The 23,182-nt window shown below is 41.1% G+C and overlaps 1 protein-coding gene across 4 annotated transcripts in view; it reads right to left on the bottom strand.

Annotated features, from left to right (window-relative positions):
- zfyve9a (zinc finger, FYVE domain containing 9a) overlaps positions 1–23,182 on the bottom strand; it is a 228,504-nt gene that overhangs the window by 132,757 nt on the left and 72,565 nt on the right. The window contains exon 3 of one of the 4 annotated variants that reach the window (XM_048260481.1): positions 10,947–11,310. The exons of the other annotated variants lie outside the window; for them this stretch is intronic. Within the exon in view, the coding sequence (XP_048116438.1) occupies positions 10,947–11,043 (97 nt within the window). The 5' untranslated portion in view covers positions 11,044–11,310. The remainder of the gene's footprint in view (positions 1–10,946; positions 11,311–23,182) is intronic. 4 annotated transcript variants of the gene reach the window in all.

The following is a 23,182-nucleotide window of genomic DNA, read 5'->3' as shown; positions in this document are numbered from 1 at the left end:
TTGGAGTCAATAAGATGAACAGCCTATAATTATGCGGTTATACTTGCCCTGCACGACAAGTCCTGACAAGTAGCTGTAACATTATAGTGTGCTAACCTCCACAACCCAACAGTATTCTTAACAGTATTCTATTCTAGTATGCTAACCTCCACAACCCAACTGATGGAACTGTAGGGGGCGATGTGGGTCGAGGTAGAGTGAGTGTGTGGCGAGCAGGCTCAATGGTATGGAGTGATGACACGGAGATGGCAGGTTTCGGTGCAACACAAGTGAACTTTATTTGAGTTTCAATTCATCTGTTCTTTTGTTCTTTACTTGTATGTGTGCTGCATCAAAGAGGAAACAAACAGAAAATGGAGTAATCAGTGAAATGGGGTAAATCAGTACAGATCCCAACTCACAAACAAACCAATTGACATTTGAACAATAAACTGAAATCATATGGCTATATAAGGTACAACTAAACAATACTTGACATCCCAAGTCAACCAACATCACCTAATCATCTCTCACATGGGACTCCAACACACCAAACCAACAAACAAAGACCTTAACTTTACACATGATGGCAGAGCTACTCTACAAACTGATAAACATCACAAAAGTCATAGTGAGGGTCATTAAAGTGATGACTTTGTGGCGAGCAAACAATTTATCCTGGTCTGAGCCCCTGCTCCGGAGCTACAGGGTTTCCCAGCAGGTAAACTGGGTGTGGTTAGGTGGCAGAGCCAAACAATCCTGAAATTTCTCCACAGCACTTTCACCTCAAGCCCTCCTTACACTGACAGACTTTGGAAAGATTTGCAAAGATTTGGAAAAGATTTTTGAAAGACTACAGTCTCAGACCCTCTCACATCTAAAGACAAGTAGTAGAGTTTTAAGTCACAGACTATTATTTTGCAATGACTAGGGATCTTGCAGGGTCACTATTTACAAGACTGCAACACGATTCCTTTAAATCTTTACCCATCGTGCAATAGATAAACAGGAACTGAAAATTATAGCCTACTAAACTCAAAGTCGTATTTTCGTGTTTCTGCAGCATTGTTTCATGCGTGACATCCTTAACCGATATAGAGTTGTTCTTTCAAGTGGAAGAGCCGACTAAATATGTATAAGAAATGACAAATATTATAAGAATAACAAATAATTATAGGCTACAGCTGTGTCGGAGTCAATAAGATAAACAGCCTATAATTGTACAGTTATACTTGCCTTGCACTACAAGTCCATATTGACAAGTAGCTGTAATGTTATAGTGTGCTAACCTCCACAACCATACAGCATTCTATTGTAGTATGCTAACATCCACAACCCAACAGTATTCTAACACTAATGCTTCAAGTGGGATTTGAACTCTCAACCTAAGGATCACCAGTACAAGGAATTATCCCACTGAGCCACTGTCAACCCTACATGTTGGCCAGTCACATTCTCTTCATCATTCATCACATTCAGCGCATCTCTAGTGTGTGTGCCTCTCTCTCGCTCAGAGGGGAGGGGGAGGCTGAGGGGTCGATCAAGCATGGATTCTAAACTCTGTGGTGGATAGGATCTACAATTAGGTGTTAATTAATATTACTACCTAGGTCGAAGTACTCCCAAGTGCTATTGCGCCAGACATTGTAGTTCTCCTGTTTATTCGCTTGGAAAATCGTCACGTTTCATGTTGTGTGACCTTACACATTTTTAATCAACTACTTGTGCAACTGTATTTAAGTAGGGAAAACGTGGATGTGTTTGATTAATGCCATCTTACTCCCTCTACGGCTAACACATCCGCGCCGCGCGCCAGAGCGTTTGAGTGCACATACTGACGCAGGAGAGGTATGACTCAACTCGTGAAAGTTAAGGTAAGAACATATATTACTACTGATTTTGGGTGGCGTGTTCCTTTAAATGACAAATCCTAAAGCTCTAACAGGGATTCGAACACTCAACCTAAGAAACACCAGTACAAGGCATTATCCCACTGAGCCACTAACAATCATACACATTGGGCAGTCACATTCACATGGTGAAAATGTGTGTTGGTAAACACACAAGAAAAACTCCAAGCATACATTTGACAATAAAATGAAGGGCTTTCCTGAAAGAGTACACCTGAAATCTTTTTAAAATTCTGGGACAATTAGACATTTGTAGAGAAGAACACTAATGGATGAAATATAAATATGATAGACTTAACGATGAAGGAAAAATAGTAAACAAAGAAGTTCCCCTAAATGTCAGAGTGTCTCGGCATTCTGATTCTTGACAACTAATGACTGTATAGTATTCGAGCTAGAGCCTAAAGCACTACCGAGGATTCAAACTCTCAACCTAACAAACACCAGCACTAGGCATTATCCCACTGAGCCACTGACAATCCTACATATTTGGCAGTCACATTCACATGGTGAAAATGTGTGTTGGCAAACACACAACATCAAGAAAATTCCTAGCATACATTTGACAATAGAATTAAGAGCTTTATAAAAAAGAGTACAGATCTGAAAATGTGCACTGTTAATGGTATCCACATAATGATGGTTGTATGGTTGTTCTCCAAGGAAAAAAATGTACTCATATAGGAATATAGGTGATATAGGAGAAATGGGCTGAGTGGTCGAACTTTATTGGTCTATATCTCTGAAATGGAACATATCCAAATTCTTTTGATAACTTTTGTGAGGCTTTGTCTAAACATTGTCTGTGAGAATTTTGGTGAAGATTTGATAATTTTTGAAGCCTGTGAAACTTTTTATGATGTTTGGCTTTTCTCTGAAATTGTGGCAAAAGTAAACATTTTTAGAGCATAAGACCAGGGTGAAAAAGATGCATCTAAATGTAGAGATTAATATGATGAAAGAATTTTGAGTCTAGGTCAATCTGGTAAGGAGAAATTAGCATAATTAACTTTTTTTTCCAATAGTGCCACCTTTGGGTGCAGTACCCCAAAGTTTGGGTTATGGGTAGAGGGGGGTACTGGTAACCATACCTGAAAATTTGAAGAGTTTTGGAAAAATGAATGGTACAGAAACAATAGGGGTCCTGCAGCTACGCTGCTCGGACCCCTAATAAATAATAATAACAATAACAAATATAGCTGCAAGCAGCAATGTGGGGGCCAAGCAGTTGAGAAGGAGTTGTCATGGCAACCCAATGTTGCTACATTATACACACACCCAATTAACCCCCCCGTCCCACACACACACACATACACAGATAAACTTCCTCCCCCACACACCCCAATGGCTCCCCACAGATACGCACACCTCAAACATCACCAAATGTATTGTGCGTCCTCAGGTTGTAGTCACGAGTCCACATATCAAGTTTGGTGTCAATACAACAAAGTGTTGATAATTATAGCGCCCCTAGTGATCAAAGGTCACTAAATATATTGTGCATCTTCAGGATGTGTTCCCGAGTCCATGTACCAAGTTTGGTGTCGATACGAGAAAGTTTTGCTAATTATAGCGCCCCTAGTGGTCAAAGGTCACTAAATGTATTGTCCTTATTCAGGATGTGGTCCCGAGTCCAGGTACCAAGTTTGGTGTCGATACGAGAAAGTGTTGCAAATTATAGCACCCCTAGTGGTCAAAGGTTGCTAAAATTATTGTATGTCCTCAGGATGTGCTCCCGAGTCAATGAGCCAAGTTTGGTTTCGATACGTGAAAGCATTGAAGAAATATGAGCCCACTTCCTGTGATTATAGCGCCACATAGTGGTCAAAATTTACCACATTTCTTGAGCGTCCTCCTGATTGGGTCCTGAGCCCATATACCTAGTTTGGTTTTGATATGTGAAAGCATTGCTGAGATATCACTTCACTTCCTGTTTGGCAGCTTCGCCGCCAAACTTGATTGGTTGTCACGGGCGACATGTTTCATATATGGCTCCGAAGAGCAATACATTTATGAGTCATGGTCTGACGATCATCTATGTCAAGTTTCATGAAAATCGGATAAACTTTGTGACCTGTGAAAACTTTTAGGTGTTTTTGATTAAATCCAATATGGCGGAAGATCCAACATAGCGGAAATTGACGTTATGGGGTGCGTTGAGTTCGGCCTCATCCAAGGATTCCAAGTATACCTCAATTTGTATGGTTGAAACTTTAAGCGCATAGATGTAATGCAAAATCTGACACATTGGGGGTGCTAGAGCACTTGACATGAAACTTAGTTAAATTAATCATATGACTATACCGAATCAATGTGCCAAATTTCCCAACTTTTTACTGTATGGTTCAATGGCAAATGAGCGTTTCGTTATAATAATAATAATAAGAACACATAGAATCACTATGGGTTGCCTCGCAGCTTCGCTGCTTGGCCCCCAATAATAGTTCCAGCTACCACCCCCTGCCCATTGTTCGATGATATGTGTATCTGTTGATGAAGTGTGTTTTGATGGTGTGGGTCAGGGTCAGGACTGTAAGTAGGTGATAAAGGGGTACCAAGGAGAGGTTGTATCCTGAGTATTGATTAAGTTTTCTAATGATATATAGTCTGTTAACAAGTTTTTCCAATGAGTGATGTGAACATTGTTCCTAGATTTCCAGTTCATGAGGATTGTTTTCTTGGCGATAGTCAGCGCTGCCAGCAGTGTTTTATTGCAGGAGTTGCTTAAATTGACTGTGGATGTATCACCAAGTATGCATAAGGAAGGGGATGCTGGGATGTGACAGCCAAAGATGGAAGAGAGAGATTTTGTGACACTCACCCAGAAGTGGCTGATTGGAGTGCAATGCCAAACCGCATGGATGTATGTGTCTGGGTTATTTTGTGTGCAGTGAGAGCATAGATCCGAACAAAACCCCATTTTAGCCAATTTATGTGCAGTGAAGTGAAATCTGTGAAGAACCTTGTATTGTATTAGTTGTAGATTACTATTCTTTGTCATGAGGTAGATGTTTTTGCACATTTTGGTCCAGAAGTCGGCACCGGGAGTAATTGATAAGTCTGATTACCATTTGTGATATGGCAGGCCAATTGTTTTTTCTGAACGAGATATAATTTTGTAAATTTGGGAGAGTATTTTTTTGGGAGAGGGAATATTAAGCAGCTCTGAGATTGGTGGGGGAATGTCAAGGTTAGCTGTCTGGATGTTAATTTTTCCTAGGATAGATGATTTAATTTGCAGGTATTGTAAGAAGTGTTTACTCTCGATGCCGCAAGCGCCTGGACCAAACAGAAAAATGAGGCCAGATTATTGTCTTGAAGAATGTGTTGAAGGTGAGTGATGCCCTTTCCCATCCATGTGTGAAAGTTAAGTGTTTTTTTATTGACGGTGAAATCTGGGTTATTCCAAATCGGGTCTTGAAATGATGGTGCTATAGGTGAATCAGTGATGTGGTAGAATCTCCACCAGGCTGTCAGAGTAGATGAAATTGTTGGGGCTTTGAAGGGTGGATGTTTTTTGATTGACTGACTGCAGAAAGGGAGATCTGAGATTTTAATTTCTTTACAGATTGTTTGTTCTAGGTCTAACCAGGTGTTGTCTGAGGGGGTGGGGTGTAGCCATTTGTAAATGAAGTGGAGCTGGTTGGCCAGGTCATAGTGCTGGAAGTGTGGGGCCTCTAGTCCTCCCAGTACTTTTGGTTTTTGGAGAGTGGTGAGTTTGATCCTTGGGGTCTTATCTTTCCAGTAGAATTTAGTGATTAATGAATTGAGAGACTTAAACCAGAGTGGGGTGGGCTGTGTTGGAATCATAGAGAGTAAATAGTTTATTTTGGGCAGTATTGTCATTTTGATTACTGAGATTCTGCCCATGATGGATAATGGGAGGTTCTTCCAGCGTTGAAGGTTATCATCTATTGAAGTGAGTAGAGGGGAATAATTTAGGCTAAATAAGTCTGACAGCCTGAGGGAGACTTTTATCCCTAAGTAAGTTATATAGTTAGTGCAGAGTGGAATAGGTGAAGAGTTGGCCGTCACATTCCAGCTGTTGGGATGTAATGGGAGAATTGCAGATTTATTCCAATTGATTGAGTATTCAGAAATTTTAGAGAATGTATCAATGAGTTTGATGGTTTCTTTTACTGATGTTGTGGGGTCTTGAAGAAAGAGAAGAATGTCGTCGGCATAAAGGCTGATTTTATGATGCATATATGGAGTCTGGACACTTTTGATGAGGGGGTTCTGACGGATGGCAGCTGCTAGGGGTTCAATGAAGATTGTAAATAGGGAGGGGGAGAGTGGGCACCCTTGTCTAGTTCCCCGGTGAAGAGTGAAACTTTGTGATGTTAGTCCATTGGTGATTACTGTGGCTGAAGGAGAGGTGTATAGGAGTTTAATCCAGTTCATGAACGACTCCCCGAAGCCAAACCTCCCTAAAGTGGAAAACAGGAAATTCCAGTTCACCCTATCAAATGCTTTTTCTGCGTCCAGAGTTGCTATGATGGTATTATCTATGATGGTATTATCTTGTGGAGTGATGCATTATATTAAACAGTCTGCGGGTGTTGATGGATGAAATTCTGCCTTTAATGAAGCCTGTTTGGTCTGGGTGGATAATGAATGGGGTGACCTCTGCTAATCTGTGTGCTAGGTGACATACATCAAACATAAACAAAAACTACAAAACAGGCTAGGGTAAGAGTGGAGTGCAGGTAGATGCCTCATCAGGTGTCTATCTGCATGCCTCACTTATTTTAATGCACACATTGAGGAGGCATACATCTTACACAGGGTAAGTGTGGTGTGCATGGGGAAATCCTGACAGATATTCAACATGCATGCCCACTTCTTTTAATGCTACACTCTAGATAGATCCCTCAACCTAGCCATTCACATACATATTTAGGTCAAGAGTGGCGTGTTGGGTGAAGGTCTGGGTGCGAGGTGTGGTTGGTCATGGTAGTGGGGGTTGTGTGCATATGCTGGGGGCCTGGGGAGATGGGTGGCACGCAGGTCCTCCCCTCTGTCAGCTCGTCGCAGTATAACTGCGGGGGCTGGGTGGAACTGTGGCCATTAATGGGTGCCCAGGTTGGCAGTCAGATCAGTGAGGCAATCAACCAGGCAATCAGTTATTCCTATTATTATACTTATCTTTAATAGAATAATTACAACTCCTCTCCTCTGAAACCCTCCCTCTCTATGTTCCAGCTTCTCTCCTCCTGGCCCAACAGCAAGCCAGCCTTACACATATGCACACACACACACACACACACACACACACACATACATCCTCACATACTCACTACCCCTCACCCCCCATCCCCACCCCCATTCCAACACCACCTCATTCACACTCTCAGAGCTACCATCCGCACCCCCGCCCATCCCCCCTTCTTTTCATTCCGGTCATCAGTTTCATCCCTGATAATCATATCTGTAATCATCCTGGACGCAAATCATCCTTAGCCTTTCTGTTATTAATGTTATGTTGTATTATGTTTGTGGAAGCCAAGTCAATGTGATGTCTTGTTAAGTTACAGTATGTGTTTATGTAATGTACATCTGTTTGTCGTATGTAGTATTCTTGTGCATGTCGTAGTGTTGCATTTTCTGTAATGTCAATGATGTTTGCAAATAAAAAAAAAAAAAAAAAAAAAAAAAAAAAATTCTGTGTGCTAGCATTTTTTGCGATTATCTTATTGTCCACATTAAGGAGAGGCATTGGCCGGTAGCTGGATGGCAATGTTGGGTCCTTATTGGGCTTGAGGAGCAGTGAAATTGAGGTTGTGGTGGAACTAGTTGGAAGACGTCCTTTCTGTTTTGATTCATTAATCATTCTGGTGAAAAGTGGAGCTAAGATGGTCCAAAATTGTTTGTATAACTCAGCAGGGAAGCCATCCGGACCTGGTGCTTTATTATTGGGCATCTGTTTCAGGGCATCAAACAGTTCTTGTTGAGTTATAGGTGATTCCAGGTTATTTATTTGGGTCTCATTGAGTTGTGGTAATTTGATGCTGTTTAGGAATTCCTGGTTGGGGTTTATTTCTGAAGAACATAGTTTATTGTAAAACTGGTAAAAAACATGATTTATTTCTTCAGGTGAGCTGGTTAGCTTCCCTGCTGAGTTCTTTATGACCGGGATTGTTGATTTTTCTTTGTTACGTTGGATTTTTGTTTGCCTGATTTATTGCTATGGTGGAAGTTTTCCTGCCTTAGACGGTGAATCATAAATTGAGTGTGTTTATTGAGTATTTCATTGAGTTTGAATTTATGCACTGCAAAAAATGAATTCTAACCAAGTGTTATTGATCTTATATTAATATTAAAAAATCTATTTGATTACTAATCAGTTTTGGGCCTGAGGCCGTTTTTTAAACGTTCTACTTTTGATCTGATCATGAAATCAAAAGTCTGAAAAACAAAGCATTATTTGTTGGTTTGTATCACATTCATAAACAGATAATGAAAAAACAAGTCCTTTTTTCGTTTTTTTCATTTTGGATTCTCAATTGAAGAAATGAACGAATGATACACGGACCCTAGCGCCCTCTCAAAAGATCATTTTGACTTAATTTAAGAAGACTTTAACTTATTTTAAGGAGTCTTATCAAGACAAATTTGCTCAACGCACTGGCAGACAAATTTGCTTGTTTTTAGAAAAATTTGCTTAACGCACTGGCAGACAAATTTGCTTGTTTTCAAGATGAGATGTCTTAAAATAAGTCATTTTTTTTTAATTAAGTCAAATGATTTAACAAGAAAGCGCTAGGTAAGTCTCTTTATACTGAAAACAATACCAACTAGTTTTTTTTATCTTGATATAAGATTAATAACACTTGGTTAGATTTTGTTAGATAAGCAGTTTTTGCAGTGTGTTTCCTAAGTTTTGCCTGTGTTTCTTCAGTTGGGTTGCTTGCATTGGTTTCTTCTAGCTGTTTAATTTTATTGTTGAGTTCTACTTCCTGTTCTTTTTCCTTCTTTTTTTGGTATACTGAATATGAGATGATTCCTCCTCTGAGTACTGCTTTTCCTGTTTCCCACAGAAGGGAAGGAGATGATTCAGGGGAGTCGTTCACTTCTAGAAAGAATGCCCAGTCTCTCCCAACAAAACTGATGAAATTTGGGTTTAGTAAGAGGGATGTATTAAAACGCCATTTGCTAGCTGGTTGCTGCTGGTTAGTTATGTTCCATTTAATTGTAACTGGGGCATGATCGCTAATGACTATGGGATGAATTGTTGAATCAGAGATATTTTTCATTGTAGAGTTGCTGGTTAGAAAATAATCAATACGGGAATAGGAGTGGTGGACCGGAGAGAAAAAAGAGTAGCGTTTGGAGTCTGGGTGCTGAAGCCGCCAACAATCGCCAAGGCCAGAATCGCTCATGAACTGTTTTATTGTTTTTGTGGATTGCCAGATTTGTTTGCTTTTAGAGTGATCAGATCTGTCAATTGTGGGGTCTAACACTGTATTGAAGTCGCCTGCGATTATGATGGGACAGCCAGATAGAGTTGAGATGGAGGTGAAGAGGTTCTGAAAGAAAACTGGGTTGTCTGTATTAGGGCCATAAACATTAACAATTGTTACAGGGGTATTGTGAATTGAGATGTTTATGATGACAAAACGTCCTTCTGGGTCTGTGATGGTGGCGTAATGGATGAATGAGATTCTTTTGTTAATCAGAATGCAAACTCCCCTTTGTTTTGTATTGTAATGAGCTGAGAAAATGTGATTAAATTGTCCTGATTTGATGCGGGTGTAGTCTGATTCTGAGAGATGAGTTTCTTGTAGGAGACATTTATGTCAGCTTTTAAACTATCCAAATGATTTAAGGTTTTGAGCCTCTTTGCCTGAGATCCAATCCCACGGATGTTCCAGGTCAGGAATGTAAGTGGTACCATGTTGTGATTGTTCAGTTATGAAAATGTTTGATAAGATGGGTATTGTGTGTGTGAGAGTGTGTGCAGGTGTCAGTTAGATAGGGGAAAAGGGGAAGGGGGGGTGGAGGAATAGGTATGTAATGTGGTGTGCGAATGAGATGTAAAGTGTAGGGGCTGAGAAGAATATAGAGAATAAGGAGGTAAGAATTTGGTTCTGGAGTGGTGACAGCATGAACATTTCCTGTTTAGCATTGAAAACATACAGATCATAATTTGACTTTAGCCTATAGACATAATAAACAAAAACAGACAGGACACACAAGCAAACATGTATCAAAACACAATGAATAACATTAAGCATTGAGAGAGCAAAAGAGAATGGGTGGGTAGGGGGAGCAAAAGGAGTGAAACATAAGAAGAGAGAAGAGAGAGGTGATCCTAGCATCAGTAGGCTACAGTGGGTTAGAGAGAGTTGAGGGTGACAATGTTATAATCAAGATGAGTGTTGGCGTGAGGTATAATGTGCTATAGCCAGGTGGTGATATTGGGGTTGCGATACAGAGTTCCATTGACATACAGTTTATCGACTGACAGTGCTGCTCGTTTGCCCTCTTGCCTGAGTTGTTTCATTATGGGCAAGAGGGCTCTTCTTCTTTCCTGTATTTCTTGTGGGAATTGGTCGTTTAGTTCGAATGAAGTGCCTTTCAGTTTTTTTCCTTTGCTTTTGATGAGTTCTTTGTGTTTGAAGTGTTCGAACTTGGTGATAATTGGAGGAGGTTTTTTATTGTCTTTGGAAGTGAGACGGTGTACACGGTGGAAGGTAATCTTGTCAACTGTTTCTGGCGGTAGTTTGAGAGATGACTGCAAGAATTCTTTAACTGCTTTCTCTGGGTCGTCAGGTGTATCTTTAGAAGTTGGTAGGGGAATTCCGGAAAAAATGAGGTTATCGTGCATGCTGCGGCACTGGAGGTCTAGGATTGTTTCTTTCATCGATTTTCGCTGGTGAGTTGATTAACCTGGTCGGATAAGTTTGTGATATTTCCTTTGAGTTCACGGTTTTCTAATGCGAGTGTGTCGATCTGTGATTGGGAAAATTCGAGGCTGGCTTTTAAGTCCTTAATATCTGCGTGCAGATGTTCCAGTAGTGCAAGTTTGCTGTTTATGGATTGTAATAAACTGACCTCGATGGATGTAGAAGTAGTGCAAGCGGGGGGGTGATTCTGGTTCAGTCTCTGTTGAGCCGTCACGGGTGCGTTTCCTGATGGGTTCAGATGCCATAACGTCCAGAATGAAGAGGTTGCCGTCGGAAAAGGTGGAGAATATAATCCGGTTTTTGATGAGAGTTGTAGAGAGGTAATAATTGTTTTTAGCAGAAGAGAAATAAAGTTTTGTATTCCTGTTTACAAGTGTCAGTGTTCAGTGCGCTACCATTTTGGATCTCACCCAAAGTCTCGCGATGTTCAGTGCATCATCTGACCTCTCCTCAAAAAAAAAATCCAAATTTCAAAAGGCCATGGCTTGCAAGTGGTCAGAGATAAGGTCCTACTGTAAATGTGAAAATCATTGAGTATGAACAAAAGTTTATGAAGGGGGTAAATTTACTCATCTTATTTGCATTTTATGATGTCACTGGATGGTAACCACCGTGAATTATGCACATTTCAGTAAATACTAGATGTTTTTTTGTCATTTCACCCACATAACAAATGAACAGGAAAACAGTTACATGTAAACCAACAATAGTAAACTATTACTATAATCATAAACCCTATGGTACTATACAATAAAGTAGCCTGGTCCAATCAGTTCCTATCGCGGGTGACTAGTTCTCCAGAGCCCTATTTTTACAACCCCTGCTGTCTATACTACGTCCATTACGGTCACTATCATCACTATTGCCACTGGCACCTCCAGCTATGTTGGGCAAAGGGTCGAAATAAGCTTAGTGGACACTGTCGCAAAGACGCACCTCCATTCACAGACGCACCGTGACTATCAGTCAATAGACGATCGATCATATTCTCCAAAAGGCAGATATTCTCCTTCAGAATCAGAATAGGTGAATAAGAGACCCAAGACTTCATCACACATGAATTTTTTTTTCAACATTTGGTATATTTCTGCTTAAATTTGTGCAAAACTATGGCCCGCATCGCTTCCGCGTTATGGAGGTAATGCACGTCTTCTTCGTGTGTTTCTCGCGTGCTTACTGACAACTTTGAAAAAAAAGGTTGAGCTTGAATCAAAGCTCTGGGTGTCTGCCAACTAGTGGTCAAGAGTACAAATGGGATTTTACACTGTACTCGGGTCTATCGTCTGTTTTATTCAGTAATGACGCTTGTCGCAATATTGCGACTTGGGCGGTTAGAGTGCACATTTGTGGTGTCTAGGTCTAATTAAGTGCCTGTCACTTTAAGAAATACGTGGATGGAAGTAATTAGCCTTCAGTGTCACAGTTTTGGGCTAGTGAAAAGCATAGTAGCCTACGTAAGGATTATGTGGGTGCAATTCATTGTGTTTTCTGTGTCATTAGATTAAACTAAGAGTAGTCTTCGTTGCTATGGATGACGTCATTACTCATGCACGAGCTTGACTGAAGATGATGAATAACTGAATAAAAAGGCCTAGCCTAAATAAATAAAGAGTAAGGCAAAACAAATAGCCTAGTAGCCTAATGAAACATATGGATTGATGCAGTATCTTTGCAACATTTTTAAATTAATCTGTCACCATATGCCTACGTTTGCAAAAAGGAGAACATTTTAATTTGATTCACAATAAAATGTTACATTTAATTTTCATGTTGACAATGAGTAGTTTTGGTTGTTGTTGGTGGCGTTATTGCATCCCTTTTATGCCTACAATGCAAAATTGTTCCCTCGCGATTGGAAGCTCCTGTAGCGCATACGCATTTCAAAACGATGTGAAATGCCACAAAAAGCGGTTTGTGAATAGGTCTTATAAGCAAGTTAGGAGTCCTCTCGACTTCTTTTAAGCTGTCCCAGACTTAGGTGCTACTTTTAGGTCTAAAATGCTACATGAATTACTTTTAGTGAAAAAAATTAGGAGTCCTAAAGTTAGGTGTGCCACACCCATTATTTTTAGGAGTTAAATTCGCCAGTTAGGAGCTACTTTTAGCCTTAAAATTCTTTGTGAATACGGCCCCAGATGTATAATAGGTTGCATAGCCTATTACTGAAATGCCATTAAACCTACCAGGGGCCGTATTCACAAAGAATTTTAAGGCTAAAAGTAGCTCCTAACTGGCGAATTTAGGAGCAACCCCAGATAGCAATTTCCTTTGGGCCGGATCCGCATAAAAGCCTTTAGATCCACCTGTAGCGGACATACGGTATCTGACTGTGGGCCAGGTCTACTCCTGATACAGGTGTCAGCTCTGCTAGCAATGCTGTTTTATCACCGGTTTACAGATTTGTCCCAGGTCCAATTTCCGCAACTCAACTGGAAGTCAGGAGATGTGTTTAAAATACAAAACACTGATTTGGCCCAAACCTGTGATCTGGGATATGAGCGAAGGACCATTTTTTCACAGCAGACCCAGGTGGTAATGATATTAATTAAGGTGCTGATTCTGCTAAATTGACTGTCCTTTCCCTACTTCATTGTCAACTGGCTGTTAAAGAAAAAAAAGGTATTTTGGAATGGCACAAATTTAGAAACCATGGGGGTGCACTATGTTCCCATGGCCACTTCATTTCTACAGTAAGGCTGGAAAAGAAGATATAGTTGGCTCAATATTGATCATATGCTCGTTTCATTATTTTTATTATTACCTAGCAGTGGTAAAAGTAGTCAATTGTTGTTTGTGTCAGATCTAACAGTGCTATGAGACAACCTCATATTCTTGCCACGCATGCAGAAGTCCAAGCAGTAATGTTAATCAAGGATCTTTGGTTTGCTCACTATCAATCTTTTGACATGATTTGCCAGCCTGGGGTTGGACTAGGACAGGCCAACTTTTCAAGGTAGTATCTGCTTTTTATCTCTATTGGTTTATTCAGAGACAACAACAAGCAACCGAGCGATTGATAACTTTACTATTATTTTCCAGCAACAACAACTAGCTTAACTTAAGCAAAACAGCCATCACAATAACTATTTTGGAAAAAACAGTGATAACGCTAACAGGATCACTGATGATAAAAAAACGAGTGTAATTGTGACTTAGCCTATTTGCAAAAAGGAATAAATGGCTAATGTTTATTTTGTGTTGTTTCAGATTGACCATGGAGATGACTGAGGAAGACAGCCTGAATATCGATGGGAACAGTGGAATAACACGACTTAAACTTTGTCTGGGATTGCACTTCTACAGCCAGGTTGTTGAATAAAAAAAATAATAAGACACTTATGTGTAAAGTTTTTTTACCCCCCTTGTGTTTGTAGCCTAGCTTATGTTTATCAGTTGAGCTGTTGGGAAAACGTTACGAACTTTAGCCTGGGTGAACCTATAACTAACCTGTTAGCAAATGTGTAGCAAACAGATTTTTCAGGATAATTAGCCCTAATTACCAATCACATTTCACATGTTAAATAAAGCCGGCTGATGTCTGATAAACGGGTCCGTACCACACACAATAAGCGGACCCGTATTGCATATGATAAACAGAACTGGAACACGTCAGTAACACAGACTACCATACGGAACTGGGCCAGTCTTAGCCCTTATTGGTACCAGATCCGTCAAACGGATCCAGACCAATTTTGGACCGATGTGCGTTTGGACGCCGGATCAGGTCCATTATGCAGATCCATGCCGGACGTTGTGGTAGGTGTGGCCCAGTTCCGTCCCAGTGTATGTTTGCTATCTGGGACTCCTAAAAATAATGGGCGTGTCACTCCTAACTTTATGACTCCTAATTTTTCTCACTAAAAGTAATTCACAAAGCATTTTAGACCTAAGTCTGGGCACCTAAGTCTGGGACAGCTTAAAAGAAGTCGAGAGGACTCCTAACTCCCTAAGACCTATTCACAAACAGCTTTTTGTGGCATTTCGCGTTGCGATGTTTTGAAATCCTATGCGGCTACAGGAGCTTCCAATCGCGAGGGAACAATTTTGCATTGTAGGCATAACTAAGGATGCATTAACGCCACCAACAACTACTACAAAACTACTCATTCTCATCATATAAATACCTCTCATTGTGAATCAAATTAAAATGCTCTCCTCTTTGCAAACATATGGGCATAGGCATATGGTGACAGATTAATTTAATAATGTTGCAAAGATACTAGATCAATCCGCATGGTTCATTAGGCTACTAGGCTATTTGTTTTACCTTAGGCCTACTCGATTAATTTAGGCTAGGCCTTTTTATTCAGTTATTCATCATCTTCCTTCCTTGTGTAGCGCACGCATTCTCAGACCTGACACCTGTCACTCATCATCGTAAGGGGGTGTTTGGAATCATTCCCGCGTTACAATCATCAGCCAATCAAGGTGGCCACTTCAGTCAAGCTCGTGCATGAGTAATGACGTCATCCATAGCAACGAAGACTCACTCTTAGTTTAGGAGTTGTCATTTTTCCTTACTAAAAGTAGGTCTGAAAGGCTTTGTGAATAACTTCCCTGAACGGTCCCTGAACTAAATCTCACAGCCTAGGTAGGTTAGCTATACAAACTTGACAGATGCAAGTGAACAAACTTAACATTGCCCTATTATTATTTGTTGCTGGGCAGCCTCAGCATAACTTAAACTAGCAGCCATGTATCGCTGTTTTGGCAGCTAGCCTACAGCTTGAAATCTGCGCTTTTGTGTGTGTGTGAGGGATAAATGCAGACTAGGGGAGGCGAGGCACTAGAAACACGCGCCTTGTTGTGAACACGCATCTTACGGCAAAACAACACTGTCATTCTTAATAAAAGTATCGATAATAAATTTAGGAATTATGATATGTTTAATTTCAAGGTATTGATGTGCACCGTTTTTTTTTTTTTTTTTTTTTTTTTTTGGGGGCTGATATAAAGTATTGTTGACAGTGTCTCATTTTTGTTTTACTCAAGTCTCAAGCTCAAGTCTTTGAGACGTCTTTAAATGACGTCTATGTAACAACCAAAATGAGACATCTATTCAACATCCAGGAAAGACGTCTTAAAAACTTTCATTCTGGCTACTCTGAGAACGTCTTCTGGATGTTCAATAATTTAGTCTTTGAGACGTCTTTAAATGACGTCTATGTAACACCCAAAATGAGACATCTATTCAACGTCCAGAAAAGACGTATTAAAACCTTTCATTCTGGCTACTCTGAAGATGTCTTCTGGAGTATGGCGACCACGTATTTTGGACCCCTTTTTGCTCAATGTCTATGGACGTCTAAGACAAGTTGATATCACGTCGGTCCATCCAGGCTATGATCTGGACGTCTATTTAACAGCCAGCATTAGTTAACACATCCGTCTCTGGTGTCCAGTCTCCAAGTGTCTCATGCGCTATCGTTACACTATCAAATCTATAAGTAACCGTGACAAATAGGGTATAAGATATATTAACTCACGCTATTGTATTATCATATATGTTTGGTAATGGCTCAACTGTCTTGTTCTACTGATTGTTCTACTGACTTGGACTGACTTGGAAACTGGATGTGTCATGGAAGCAGTAAGTCAAGTGTTACGACCCCCTGTGCCCCCTTCAGGTCCTGGTCTGTCAGTGCACGGTCAGGCCTTGGCCTGGTTAGGCTAATTACATTATTAGGTGCACCTGTATTGGGTGGGGCTATAAAAGGGGTTTTCTCTCTCTCTCGATAGGCACTTTTTCTTCCTTTCTTGCAGGCACTTTGATAGTCCTTTACACTGGCACGTTAGTCTTTCTCTCCTCTTTATTTCTATTTCCCCCCTTTGCCTTTCACTTATTCATCTTACATGCTGATACTAGTGATGGGTAAATGAAGCCTCGAGCGCTACTCGACACATTTCCCTAATGTGCCGAGTAATGTGCCAAAGCTTCGAAATGTTCTCATTCATTACATTAAAAGTGTTGCATGAAATACGATTAGGCAACATAAAGCCGTCACTCGTCATCACGTGAAGATTGGTGTTTCCGTGGAGGCGTGAAATCATGTGTTATCCCAGTCAATGATCCAATCGGTCTCCCATCCACTTAACGCCCGCTGTAGAAACTACTTAGCTTCTGAACCAGGATGAAGTATTATCAACCTCAACATACTATGGACGAGAGTGAAAAGGAAACGACCAGGCGCCTAATTAAACCAAACCCTATATGGCCCGACATGTTTTGACGTTTCATGAATCAAACTTTCAATAAAAGGAAAATATTATGTCAGCCATTATTGTTAAGCCTACATAGAAATTATTAGCCTGTATTGCAAGTTAAATTACATGATTGAAGTTGAGATTGAAGACAAGATTGCAACACAGACACGTTTTAATGTCATTGTTCTAAATGGCAAAGCTTTAGGCTAGGCCTAGGCTATTTCTTCTTTATTTCTATGTGCATTGTATTATGGATTATGGACATTTTCCGGAAAGAAAAGAACGTAAATTCCCAAACAGAGAAAGCATCCTATATAAAACAGGGCTAGGCTACCCACAAATTTCGCCTGACTCTTGCAATACAACACAACTCATTCCGACACTAGAGCGGGTGCCCTGGTTTTGCGCAATTCAAAGCCTTTGAGTCAGATTCCGAAGCAGTCATGTGGGTGTGTGTCCTAAACGAAGCTTCAGACGTCACACTCACAAACTGAGGCCTCGTTTGTCATCAGTCACGTGATTTTTATGGAAACGACACAAGCCTCGAACCGGGGCTTCATCTGGCACGCCCCTTTCTGCTCGACACAAGCTCCGAAGCCTCGCTTCATTGGGCACATCACTAGCTGATACTACCATTTATAGATAGATAGATAGATAGATACTTTATTGATCCTCAAGGGGAAATTCAAGAATTTACATATTTACATATTCAATATTTACATATATATATATTTACATATTTAATATTTACATATTCACGCATACACGCACTCTTCAACATTCATCTCCCTAGACACTTTAGTTTGTTAATGTTGCTATCGATATTAATAAATGGTTAAATTTGAAACTGTTGTTGTCTCCCTTTATGTTGCGGTCTGTTCAGGCCGTAACACAAGTCACATAAAAAATAGTAGTGGCAGAACTCCTAAGTGCCACCTTGTGGTTGTTTGGGTCAACTGCAGTTTGTGCCATTTCTGCCGAGAAAATGGTGTGCGATTCGTGTGTGATTTGTGCGTGATTCATGCAGGAAACCATCCAAAATTAACCCACTGTATTTCTTGTGAGTACATAACATTTATTTCATTTCTAATTTCCTTGAGCCTTGGAGGAAGGTCTGAGTTTGAGTCCTCTTTATGTTTAGTCTCAAGGTCTTTTAGTTCACTGTTTAATTCTGATAATCTCAGTTGTCTTTCTTTTTTGCGTGTACAGTAGGAAACGATTTCTCCTCTAAGAACTGCTTTTAATGTGTCCCATAAAATACCTGGACCTACCTCTCCATTATTATTTTCTATCAAGGTTCTTACAATTTCTTGTTTCATTTTGGTTGTGAATTACAGTCTCCATAATGTATTTCTAGGATTGCTACTTATTTGTAGTGATAGATAGTGATCTCATATTTAAGTATTTTGTTGCCATGGCGCCGCCGCGTTCGGACGCCTTTTTGGTTGCTCCGCCTAATTTGTGCTTATATTTACTCTTTTACCTTTTTTAACCCCTAATTTTTTGCACTTTTCCACTGCACTGATTACGTATGATGGTGTTACACTCAGAAACATCGGAAATGAATTGCCGATGCCGATTCTACCTGGCCGACTGAGATTCTCAGAGATGCATCATGGAACCATGGAGAAGCGTCTCGGCGCAGAAGGAAAAAACACAGAGGAAAACGAGACAGGGCCCGTAACAGATTGAGGAATAGAGCTCATAGGCCTCCACTGCCTAGCATTCTCCTAGCCAATGTCCAGTCTCTTGTGAACAAGATGGATGAACTAAGAGCGAGGATACAGTTTCAAAGAGACATCAGGGACTGTAACATTCTATGCTTTACTGAGATATGGCTAACTGAACTTGTACCGGACTGTGCCATCACTCCGGTGGAGTTTTTCTCTGCTGCTCGCACTGACAGGACTGAGGAATCTGGAAAATCGAAAGGTGACGTTGTTTGCATCATGATGAACAGCAAGTGGTGTGATCCTAGAAATGTCACCATTCTCTCAAAGTCCTGCTCGTCTCATCTAGAACATCTAGCGATCGTCTGTCGACCCTTCTACCTGCCCGGTGAGTTTAATTCGGTAATATTCAACGCTGTCTACATTCCTCCACAAGCCAACACAGATGCTGCGGTTTCAGAATTGCAAGAAGTGTTAAATAGACAACAACACCCGCACCCTGAAGCTGCGCTTATTGTGGCTGGTGATTTCAATCAAGTACATCTGAACCGGTCCATGCCTGAATTTATTCAACACATTCACTTCCCTACACGTGGTGACAACACACTGGGTCACTGCTACACACAGTTCAAGAACAGTTACAAAGTCTTTACCAGCTTTCGGAAAATCAGATCATGCCGCTGTTTTCCTACTGCCTATGTACAAACAGAGAAGTCAGAGGGACCCCCAGTGTGAAGGAGGTCAAGCTGGACTGACCAATCGGAAGCCAGGCTACAGGGGCGCCCTTAGCAGCGTTGACTGGGAGATGTTCAAGGCGAACTCTGCTGACATCAATGAGTTTCACGGAAGTATCATTGAGTTACATCAATATGCTAACTGATTCCATCATCCCAACCGTAAAGATCCGAAGCTTCCCTAACCAGAAGCCATGGGTGGATAGAAAAGTGAGAATGGCATTAAAGACACGCACCATCACTTATAATGCTGGGCTTATTTCAGGGGATATGACGGATTACAAAGCAGCATCTTATAGTTTACGTAGAGCTATTAAAGATGCTAAAGCGGCTATAGAGACAAAGTTGAAGCTGATTTCTTGGAGGGTGATCCAGCACGAGTGTGAAAAGGACTCCGAACCATCACTGGCTTTAAAAGAAAGTCCCCTCCTATGATGAATGTGAGTAAAGCCCTCCCTGATGAACTTAATGCTTTTTATGCTCGATTTGACATGAAAAACAAAGACTATCTTGCACTAGCTGCAGCATGTGAAACAAATGAGGATGCACCTTTGCATCCTCATGAGGATGCAAAAACAAAAGTCCATCATGTCTGAATGACTACCGCCCAGTAGCCCTGACGTCTACAGTGATGAAGTGTTTTGAGAAGCTTGTGAAAAACATTATCTGCTCATCCCTCCCTGCCTCCTTGACCCCTCAATTTGCTTACAGAGCCAACAGGTCTACAGAGGATGCCATCTCAAACCTCATGCACACCACCTTAACTCACCTGGAGGAGGGGAATGGGAATTATGTGAGAATGCTGTTCATTGACTTTAGTTCAGCATTCAACACGATAGTACCTCTCACCTTGGTCACAAAGATGAAGGTCTTAGGACTGAACACCACCCTGTGTCACTGGATATTTGACTTTCTCACCAACCGTTCACAAGTGGTTAGAGTGGGGGGTTTGACATCTGACACATTAACCATCAGCACTCGTGCTCCCCAAGGCTGTGTTTTGAGTCCACTGCTGTACAACATCTACACACATGACTGCAAAGCCAACAGTAGTCATACCTCTATCATCAAGTTTGCAGATTACACAGTGATCTTGGGCCTGATTAGTAACAACAATGAACAGCTCTACTTGGATCAGGTTGATGAGGTGGCACAGTGGTGTCAATCTAACAGCTTGACACTGAATGTCAATAAAACCAAGGAAATGGTAGTGGATTACAGAAGGCAGCAGAAGAACTACAGTTACACCCCACTAATGATCAGCGGGCAACCTACCACCAAAATACCTTGGTGTCCACCACATTACTGAAGACTTAACATGGACTGTTAACACTCAATATGTTCTGAAGAAGTCCAGACAACGATTCTACTTCCTTCGTCAGCTAAGGAAATTCAAAGTTTCTACATCCATCATGAAGGCCTTCTACACTTCAGGGGTTGAGAGTGTTCTAACTGGTAACATCATCACCTGGTATGGGAACTCCACAGTTAGAGATTGTAGTACTCTGCAGAGAGTAGTGCGCTCAGCTGAACGTACTATAAGAACTCAACTCCCTGCTCTACAAGATATCTATTCCAGAAGAGTACTCATAAGAGCCCAAAAGATCCTGAAGGACTCTTCTCATCCTAACAATGGATTATTCCTACCGCTGAAATCAAGAAGACGCCTATGTAGTCACAAAGCCAGAACTGAGAGACTGAGGAGAAGTCTTTATCCCCAGGCCATCCGAACTCTGAACTCACACTATACTGACTTTGCACACATTCACTCCTCAGCACTCTCAAACATTTCCCAACTCTGAACTCACACTATACTGACATTGCACTCATTCATTCCTCAGCACTCATGACCACCCCCCACCCCCCCCACACACACCTACATGACTTTTAGCACTTTTACATCCCTCTCCCTATGCTACAGACCTTTTATTTATTTTCTTATTTCATCACACGTCAAAACACACACACACACACACACATCTGCACATCTGACTTTCTCCAACTTTTGCACATCTCCATAGAACTTTTTATTTATTATTTTTGATTTCTCTACCCATGTCCTTGATTGCCTAGCCTTTCTGCCCCCCCACCGCCATCCCCAACACACACAAAAAAACACACACACTTACATCATCACTGACATCACCACACATACATACATACATACAGCACACTGCTTGCTACAGGAAGCCTCCTCTACATACTTGCTGCACACTGCCCCCCCTCCCTACAGACACAGCACATTGTCTTCAACAACACACATCCTCTACATACTTACAGCACACTGCCCCCACCTACCACACACACTGCACACACACACAGTCACTGCTCCACTCCCCTCCCGCCCACACACACATCTTCACTGTCATCACTCACACACATCATACATACAGTACTCTGCTTGCAATAGTAAGTCCCTTCACCATACTTGCAGTACACTGTCCACCCCCCTCTCCCCTACATACACAGCACATTATTTCATCAGGAAGCTTCTCCAACACACATCCCCAACATGCGCACAGCACACTGCCCCCCTAATACACAGCACATTGTCTCATGAGGGGCTTCTCCAACACACATATTGCACACTGCCCTCTCCCCACATACACAGCACACTATCCCATCTCCCTTGTCATCCCCCCAACACAAACACCAAGACCCCTGGCAGTTGGGTTAGCCCCTTGAGCCATGGATCTGCCCTTTCTTCCTTGGTAAGGGAGTTTTTCCTTGCCCCTGTTGCTCTTGGGTGCTCCTTGTTGGTGCCCCCCAATCCCAATCCTCCCCCACCTTTCTTATGCAGCCCTTGCCACTTAATCTACTAAACCCTCTTCTACTGCACTTTTACCCCCACTTTGCACAAATAGGCTGACATCAGACATAATTTCACTGCATTTCTTACTTCCAGTAACTATATGCATGTGACAATAAACTTCCTTGTATCCTTGTATGACATTCTGTAGAAAATATTACAGATTCACGCCCCCCAGGTATTGATTCGAATGGCATTATACATGTGGATGGGTCTGAAAATGTTTTCTGCAGGGTAACATACAATACTACTACCATAGATCAAGCTGCTTCATGCAATAGCATGACTTATGCTTATAGTTCTATTCCAACGTTGATTTCTACCCAACGATAGTAAAAAAAGAAAAGACAAATTTAAAACTAGAAACCTAACAAATATTCTTTCCATACCTCAGCATATTCCTCAAAAGCCAGAGGCATTTTCAGCTAACATGGGTTTACTAAATATACAGTAGGTGCACTTACTACCAAAACCTTTGCAATCAATGATTTTATTAGTGAAAAAAAATTGGATTTTCTGTTTCTTGTTGAAACCTGGCTGACTTCAGAGAGCGAAGCTGTTCTTGTTGAAACTTGTCCCCCAAATTATAATTTCTTCCACTCAATTAGACAAGGCAAACGAGGTGGTGGAATTGCCTCCATTCTCTCAAACAAATATAGTTGCACTAGTCAACTTTGGTGAATTCGCTTCCTTTGAGTATATTGCCCTTACTCTGAAGGCTGACCCAGCTGTACTTCTATTAACCTTATACCGCCCTCCTAAACTATGGACTGGCTTTCTCGACCAGTTTTCTGAACTTATGTCGCTCATCATCACTAGCTATGATCGGATAATTGTAAATGGCGACTTTAATATTCATGTCAATAAGACAACTGATGCTAAAGCCAGTAAGTTCCTTAATGTGTTGGACAGTTTAGAGCTAAAGCAGCATGTTACAGGACCCACCCACAACCTTGGCAACACCCTC

This window comes from Alosa alosa, chromosome 1, assembly GCF_017589495.1.
Source record: "Alosa alosa isolate M-15738 ecotype Scorff River chromosome 1, AALO_Geno_1.1, whole genome shotgun sequence".
In the NCBI taxonomy this organism is placed as follows: Eukaryota; Metazoa; Chordata; class Actinopteri; order Clupeiformes; family Clupeidae; genus Alosa; species Alosa alosa.
The sequence above is the reverse complement of the archived record's forward strand: the minus strand, read 5'-3'. Positions and strand labels throughout refer to the sequence as shown.